The following is a 9,069-nucleotide window of genomic DNA, read 5'->3' as shown; positions in this document are numbered from 1 at the left end:
TCCCGCACCTTTTTCGAAGATTCGTACTATAGAATCCAGTACTTAGTCTCAGTTCCGTCCCAGCCCGGGGTTGAACTCTAGATCTACGGAATATGTCCTCTTACAGTAAATGAACAGGGCGTTAGACCAATCAGCTGTCCAAGCAATTCAAAAAAGTTGTTCATTTCGATGCCGAAATGTTAATTTAAACCCATTCTTTGGCAAACTTTTAACAAATGTTTTATGACTTTGATGATTTTTCCAAATTTATACGCCAATTTAAACGTTTATTGTATGTTTTTCTTTTTACAGGATTCATTAAGCATGGAAATCGAAAATATTGAATCCCTGTTACAAAGGCTTGGATTGGAAAACTATTTAGAAGCTTTCAGAAAAGAAGATATTGATTTAGAAATATTGAAATCCATGGGTGACAATGATTTTAAAGAGATTGGTATTTCAACTGGGAACAGAATAAGAATCAAAAGAATGATAGGATTGATGACTATTAAAAGTTTGTATTCACTTCTTTGCAAAGCTGATTTTCTTAAAGCTCATCAGTCTATTAACTAATTAGCTCAAACGACTATTTATGATAAGAGCCAATTTTGGCTCCCTCAAGTTGAAATCAACATTTTAGAATGTATTTAGATATGTTTAAATGATATTTATTTTGTAGAAGAGATTATATTAGAAATATTTCAAATATATTTTTCATATTTATATGCACTCACTGCCTGTAAATGACTTTAGAAATAATGTTATTTTTGCAATTAACTAAAAAAGCCGAAAATATGCATTTTTCTTGATGTTTTTTCTTATGGGAAACATAGAGCGCAGTATAAAACATACATAATTTTTCTGTCACTAATTTAATTTTTTTCTAGTCTGTGCTCAATATTTTCTGGAAGAAATACAGCTTTAAAATGAGCAGTTTTATACAAAATATGCTTCTCAATAATTTTGTTTCTTCAGGTGAGCTAATAAAAAGCCATATGAGCTGCAATTCAAACTTGAAAAAAAAAGAAATTTGAAACTTTTATGTTAAGACATTTTTGGTGTAAAAAAAATCGTTACTACAGTATTTCAATGACAGTAAAAGAAAGGATCATAAACTTCTATTATTCATACATATATTTAAATTTGGAAGACTTTTTTGGAATTTCGGATTGAAAAAAATTTCATCTTTTATCCTGCAAAAAATGATTCCTATATAATTTCTTTACATTTGATGTAAACATTGCAAGCTTTACACAGTTAAAAAAACCCATTATACATATACTTATATACATGTACATGTACAACAAAATACTTAATTTTCACTGTCAACCACTTCTTAGAGTGGATACGTATCATTTTAAGCAGAGAAAATATCATTCAAATTTCATCACAATTATTCTAGGCTCATTTACATCAGCTTTTGCGTACATCTATTTATTCAGCAATTATTCTTTTTTCTGTGTACAAAATACCTAAATCGAGTCTTAAGGCAGTGCTGATATGCTTTTATCTTGCATAAATGCATGATCTGGATTTGAAGAAAAACATCAATTCAAAGATCATTTTAATTCTTTATATTTTTGTGAGTACTTATTATTGCAAAATGGCTCTTAAACATTAAATCGCAAGAATATTTATTTGTGAATGGGCGGTTAATAAGGAGAATGTACATGGATTTCAGTACCATAAAAATAAAAGTGAATTTTTTTTCGCAAGTGATGCTACATGCAGAATTGCAATTATAAATTCCTTGCGTTTCAAGCATATCACATCAGTCTGTTGTTGTTAACATAAAAATCTAGTAATATTTTTAAATATAATCGCGCAATAAATTGTGTAAATTGTACTCAGATTTATAATTGACTATAAGCCGATATGGAAAAGACATCCTCCCATTTGAGAGATAAATTCCAACATCCAATTTAAAAATAATGAACAACCTACCCAATGTGACATGTACATTTCCCCGAAATTTAATAATTTCTTTGAGTAAATAATAAAGTTGAAACACATCTATTTTTCCTAAAAAGTGCTGCTAGAATCCCACTGTCCCGTCAGTAGAATAATAATTCCACGCATTCACACGAAACCTCACACAATGTTTTGAAATTTATACATATAACCGAGATTTCTTTTAAACCATGCTTAACTCGGATTTTTAGCAGTCCTTCCCAAGTGTTTTAAGAAACAAACTTTCCATCTGTACAAATCTTATCTTTTGAAACATACAGCTTGTTTTTGTGTTCTGCTGCATTATTTTTGTCACAAATGACATAGGAAAGGCCGACCGGGATACATATATACATAACTGACTGTCTTCGAAAGAGAATATACCGTTCACAGTAGCCTATTGGTAGAGCGTTCGCATCGTGATATGGAGGCCCGGGTTTGATTCTTGTTCCCGGCGCCGCGTCAAACCTAAGACTAAAAACAATGTACAATCAATCAATCGAAAGAGAATATAATCGATGAAAAGAAATTAGCATATCTGTTTTAGTAACACAACTTCATATGAATTTCACAAAATTTATACGATATTTACTTTTAAACCCCATCTTACGTATCTTTATACATGCTAAATTCCCTTTTCACGACATGATCAATTCTCAAGTTAATTGATGTACACATATGACGCGGTAGATTTTGATTAAAATGACAGAAACAGCATAACTAAATAGTTTATTTTTGTTAATGTCTACACGTTTCTATTCATTTTATATAGTATCGAAAAATGAATATTACAAAAACTTGTTTTTCAAAATTGATGTCATCTTGCAAACTATGACGTCATAATATAGCACTGATCTAGTCATTATAGAATATTTTGTATGCTTCCTTATAACCCCTGCGATACGTAACTGTGCTAAAAACTGATTTTTCTAAAAATATTATCATCCTTTTGTAATTGCATTTAGAGATTTGACCTTGTCCGTCGTGATTTTTAAATCCCATAATTTAGTCCACCCTTCTCCCATTGTCTTGATTTGAATAAACTTCAATCAGCACGTCTTAAGAATGCTTACATAAACATGTATTTAATATCATTCTCATCATGGCCCGAGAGTTCTTCACAGATTTTCCCATCTAAAATCAAATGTAACAAAACGCCCATATGGACAAAAATAATTTCTTGAGTAACTTTGACCCTGCAAGGATGCTTCATACCAAATTTCGCTAAAATTGACCCAGTGGTTCTTGAGAAGTTGTAAATATGAAACGTTTACAGACAGGCAACGGACAACAGGTGACAAGAAAAACTCACTTGAGTTTTCGACTCAGATGAGCTACAGGTCAATAATAGCAAATCCATGCTACATGTCTACATTTCAAGTTTTTCTGTAATTGAAAAGTTTGGAAGCAATGGTCGATGTATATTTGTAGGAAATACAAGGTGTAGTCTTTAACTTGAAATATGGTAAAAATTAATACAAGACTGGGCCCTTTTAAGATTAGGAATATTATTTATATTAACCGCGTCAATTCCTTTATTGGCATATTGAAGTTTAAGGAAAAGACGGATTGTTTTAAGTGCATTATCCTCCTTAAAACGTGCGGGTTTAAAAGCCTACGAAATGCAATATCCATAATCACAAATCCGAGCTTATCTTCTGGAGACGAGGAATCAAAAATTAGACTTTCCGTGGCCTTTTCAAAATGAATATTTTAAAAATTTCAAAAGTATTTCAAAAGGACAGGGTAAAGTTTGGTGCGAATATGATGTGACCTAACTATTGATTTACATAAGGTAGTAATAATCAAAGTAGTCAAAAGACACGTCGTATATTGCAGGTTTTTTGTACGAACGATGCCCATAACTACGTTTACGTCTCTTTGTATGGTTAAAAAGTCCCATCACATTAACATTATTACACTGTGGACTATAGAAAGATTTCCAACACTATCGATATTATCATTACATCCATAGTGAAAGGCTGTCCCGAGTTTTCTAATCCCAAATTCTTTTTGTTGTCTACGGAAAGGTGTACTCAGCAACGGACTATTTGTGTGGTGATAAAATCTTTTCGAGAATTCTGACTTCATTGATAAAATAGAATGAGCAGGTAAATTAAAATGTTTGTATAAAAGCTGCTGACCACCATGATTTATTTGAAATCGATGACCTGATATTCTTTTGTTAAGCGATCCTTTGGTTTCACCAACATAAACAAGTCCACACAGATTACATTCTATTCCATGTTAAAGTCGCGTATTAAAAAGTTGAGGGGCAATATGAAAACCATCTATCCTTCTGTGTTCAATAATATAAAAATGAAAAAAAATAGATATCTTACATAACCAGTACGTACTGGTCCCTGCAGACAAAACAGGTAACAACATTGTCTTCGTTTGTAAGGCTCATTATATAAATTGTATTTTAGAAGAACTTGAATTTAATTCTTCAAATGGTAATCCTTCTTATACTTTCCTTTCTAAGGAAGAAATTCTTCAAAATCATATGTCTGTTTTAAATGTTTTTAATATTCCACGGAGCCAAAATGAATTTGAACTGCCGTATATATATTGGATTCCAAAACTTTTTAAAAATCCTTACAAACAAAGATACATTGCAGGTTCCAGTAAATGTTCAACCAAGCCTCTTTCGTTTCTCATCACTAAGATATTGACAGCGTTATTAGTTATTAATTATTGACCCTTTACTAAGTCATTAGCAGACCTGTGAAGCAGAATTTGTGCAAAATCTAATACATGAAAAGAAGAGAATACTTGCTGTCGCCTTCAACTCGACATTTAGATATATCGACGACGTATTGTCAATAAGCAATGGTAATTTCCATTCCTACGTCGATACGATATTACCAGGGGAGCTTGAGATAGAAGATACCAAAGAGTCTGATACATCTGATTAATACATGTAAATTTTACTTGAAAAAGACGTTAATGGTAATCTAACTACCAAGCTATATGATTAACGTGATGACTAACTTTTCTATCGTTAACTTCCCTAACTTATGCATCAATATACCTTCATCACCTGCATACGGAGTGTACATATCTCAGTTGATTCGATACACAATAGCTTGCTCTACGTATGAGAAATTTCTAAAACGGGATAAATGATTAACAAGCAAATTAAGGAAATAAGAATTATGAATACAAAAGGTCTTCTCATAGCTGATCGCAATTAGTACCATGGCAATTCAAATAGATTGTTGGAAGACATGTTCTCCAAAAACCACATAGATATTATCAATCAGAAACTCAAGCATCTTTTTGTTGTCAACTTCAGAGTACTTGTGTGTGCAATCAGAATGTGTTTTAACAAAATAATTTTGTAAATGACCAATGACCAAGTAAGTAAATTCTCGAATTCCATTTTTATTTAAAAAAAAAACAGCTGTCAATGATCGTTCCTGAAGGTGTTGAAAGGTGATAATGCATTACGTCACAGGGTTATTATTAATAACGTACTACATTTTATTACACAATGTATGTTAATATGCGTGCATGTATGCGTCATTTAATTCATTCAATCATTCATCCATGGCTATACATGACCTCTTATGTCATGCGGTGGGTTTGGAATGTGTATGGTGTGTTTGAAAAGTTTTTTCCAATCATTGTGCATGGCTGGTGCAAATTTTACTAACCTTTGTATAAAATCAATTTTAAATCACTTTTGATGAAAACTTTCATAGAAAAGACTTGTGTTGTACGTAACATATCCTAATATAGATAGGTGTTCAATGTCCTAATAAAGCCTCGTGCATGTATTATGACGTACATGTACTAAAAACATTGTGAGGTAATGTATATTGCGATCTTTTCGCTATGGGGTCTTAGTTTCCACTGCAGATATCAGTCTAAATCGAGTTGAAAATAGTTCATTATACAATTATTGTATGATAGTGAGGGGCACGTGAAGATTTTGTCGCCCATGAAAAATCATATTCCCCGACGGCAACGCCCGAGGGGATTATGATTTTTCATGGGCGAAGAAATCGTCATGTCTCCCGAGCATTCATGCAATATCTATTTTATTATATTGAATCAAGCACAATGCAGAAAATATAAAGAGAATCCAATAAATAAAGTAAACATTTAATGAGAAAATACGAAATACCAATAGATGTAAGTCAAACCACTAGCGTTTCATAAAAAAAAAACCTTTGTGACAAGTCATTCTGATTTACACACTGCAGTGTTAATAACTTTCATTCTCCACTAATGGAAACACTTTTCTAACTATTTTGTCCCCCCGCTTGAAAAGTGGGGGATATTAATTTGGGTTTGTCCGTCCGTCCGTTTAGCTGTCCGTCCGTCCGTCCGTCTTTCTGTCTGTCTGTAACGCTTTCGTTTCCACACAATATCTCGAGAACCCTTTGAGCTTTTGCAATGAAATTTAGCATAGCAACTCCCTATGGACTAAAGAAGACCCCTATTGATTTTGAGGTCAGAATGTCAAAGGTCAAGGTCATAAATAAGCAAATTCTGTCTGTTATAACACTTTCGTTTCCACACGATATCTCGAGAACCCTTTAAGCTTTTGCAATGATATTTTACATAACAACTCCCTGTGGTATAAGGAAGATCCCTGTTGATTTTGAGGTCAAAAGGTCAAAGTTCAAGGTCGTAAATTCATACATTATGTCTGTGTGTAACACTATCCTTTCCTGGCGATATTTCAAGAAGATTTTGAGCTTTTGCTATGTACTATTATACCAAAACTCCGTAGGACCTCTCTCACTCCTCTCAAAGTGCCCCGCCCCGTCGCTATTTTAGCACAGGGACATGAGGAGAATTATTACGTATAAAACAGGTTCTCGGAGGACTTTATATTTTTATTACATCTATTAGAACTGTTTAATAAAGGTTAAATTCAACACAATGCATTTTGTAAAATTTTGACAATATCGAACGTGAATATATACATGTATGTCACTTCATGTTTGTATACAAATGGCGCCATGTTAAAGCGGCTCCGTGGTCTAGTGGTATGTATCTCGCTTCAAATGTGAGAGGGCCAGGGATCGCATCTCGGACGATTCATATTCTTTTTCGAAATACTTTTCATTCTATTACTAAACGATAGTATTCAGCATGTGAAAAGAAAAATTTATGATAATATCATCATTACAGTGTGATAAATATTCTATATAAAAAGAATCTTCTACACACATAATAAAGAATAATCCATCAAACCTTTACATCCATACTGGCATATTTTATTTGCTTACATTGTATATATACATTTGTCTACATTTAATAATTCTACAAATTCAGTGAAGGGGATCTGAACCCCCGACCCCCCCCCCGACCCCCGAACTGCGCATGGTTTACTTTTCCCTAAGCAGGGGACACAAATTCTCTGAATTAGCTTGTATATTTTAAGATTTTGTATCGACACAATTAATCACAGATTTAAACAATCGAATTCAGTATATTAATCATCGCATTTGCCTCATTGTGACGTCCCACTCGGGGAACACGACGTGAAACACGTTCTGTACACCTTGGCTGGTTTCATCTAGATGTAGGATAGAGTAGTCAGCCGAGGTGAACCGAATGCGTGAAACACGACGTTTAGTTGCAGGGCGAACACGACGGTCACGTGACTGCCTCAGCCAATCAGATTCTTCTTTAGTTGTGTTTATTTATATGAGGTATAATAATTTTCGAGGTCAAATTTTAGTATATTTTGCAGAATTAACAAAATACTTGGTCATTGTCTTGACATGTAAGCGATATTTTTGCTCGGGTCGAAAACATGGGATCGGCAAGCCTCGCCCTCTATCTCTCTAAATGTCGCTTATATTTGAAGACAGTAACCATATATTTTATATGTAATAAAAATCTCTCAAGGGATTGGTAACTTGCATTGCGACATAAATTCTTATGCAGGCAAACATAATTGTTTGCCTGTTTGCATATCTTTCTCGCATATTTTCATATTGGAGACTTAAATAGGCCACTATATAACCTATACTTCATTGAGTATTTAAAAAAAAATTCTGTACTTATCTTTTCATTCTTTCAAAAAACACAGGTGTTGAAAAAAGGTTCGCAGATGGTTCAGTAGAAGAATTAAGGATTGTGTTGATCGGGAAAACTGGAACAGGGAAGAGTGCTTCAGGAAATACTATTCTTGGAGAGAAAGTGTTTACATCAGGTGTTTCCGCTTCTTCTATTACAGATAAATGTTGTGCAGAACACGCTATCAGATTTAACAAAAAAATTTTGATTGTTGATACCCCAGGAATTTTTGATACTAAACATTCAATTGAAAATATTCAAATGGAAATAGCCAAATGCATCAGTATTACGGCACCAGGTCCCCATGCATTTATTCTGGTTTTATCCGTGAGCAGATACACAGAAGAAGAACACAACGCTGCCATGCATTTTGTTAAACATTTCGGCGAAGACATATACAAATATTTTATTGTTCTGTTTACACACAAGGATGCTTTGGACAATGAAGGAATAACATTATCACAACACATGGAGACACTTCCAAAAGCACTCAAATTAATCATTGAAAAAAGTGATGGAAGAGTACATGCATTTAATAATAAACTCAAAGGAGAAGATATGGATACTCAAGTTTGTGATCTTTTGTCAAAAATTTCTCACAATGTAGAGAATAATAATGGCAAACACTACACAAACGAAATGTATGAAAAGGCCGAAAAAATCATTAGAGAAAGGGAAGAACAAGACAGGAAAAGAGCACAGGAAGAAAAAGAAATGGAATATCAGGAAATTGAAAAGAATATAGCTGAAAAATATGAAAAAGAATACGCAGCCAGCATGGAATTGCTTCGTGAAAAGCAAATTGATTGACCAGCTGATTGAGAAGCAGGAAGAAGAAGAAGAAAGATCAAAACTCTTTGAAGAAGAAGTAAAAAACCTTGAAAGACAACTTGAAAAAAGCAGAGGAGAGGAGAAGAATGTTATAGAACAAAAACTTGAATCCATGCAAAAAGAAGTAATGAAAAATAAAGCTCAGGTAGAAAAAAAAGCACGCAAAATAGAAAAATTGCAAAAGAGCAAAGAAATAGAAGAAACAAAACAAAAAGAGATTCTTCAAAAGAAGGATGAAGAAATGGAGATGATGAAAACAGAATTAGA

At 33.2% G+C, this 9,069-nt stretch overlaps 1 protein-coding gene across 1 annotated transcript; it reads left to right on the top strand.

Moving 5' to 3' along the window:
- The first annotated feature begins 303 nt into the window (after positions 1 to 303).
- Positions 304 to 8,781, top strand: LOC134278719 (GTPase IMAP family member 4-like). Its single transcript, XM_062761010.1, has 2 exons — positions 304 to 433; positions 7,985 to 8,781. The coding sequence occupies exons 1-2, from the start codon at positions 304 to 306 to the stop codon at positions 8,779 to 8,781; spliced, it is 927 nt and encodes a 308-aa protein (XP_062616994.1).
- Positions 8,782 to 9,069: the final 288 nt, after the last annotated feature.

The sequence above is a fragment of the Saccostrea cucullata genome, unplaced genomic scaffold (assembly GCF_032062105.1).
Source record: "Saccostrea cucullata isolate Sc308-1 unplaced genomic scaffold, CSIRO_AGI_Scuc_v1 ctg6344, whole genome shotgun sequence".
NCBI lineage: Eukaryota > Metazoa > Mollusca > Bivalvia > Ostreida > Ostreidae > Saccostrea > Saccostrea cuccullata.
This window is presented reverse-complemented; position numbering and strand designations above follow the sequence as displayed.

Excerpts from the sequence above, each read along its gene's own strand:
- LOC134278719 (XM_062761010.1), top strand. The coding sequence starts at position 304 with ATGGAAATCGAAAATATTGAATCCCTGTTACAAAGGCTTGGATTGGAA. Across the intron at positions 434-7,984 it reads CAATGATTTTAAAGAGATTG|GTGTTGAAAAAAGGTTCGCA; the intron begins GTATTTCAACTG and ends CAAAAAACACAG.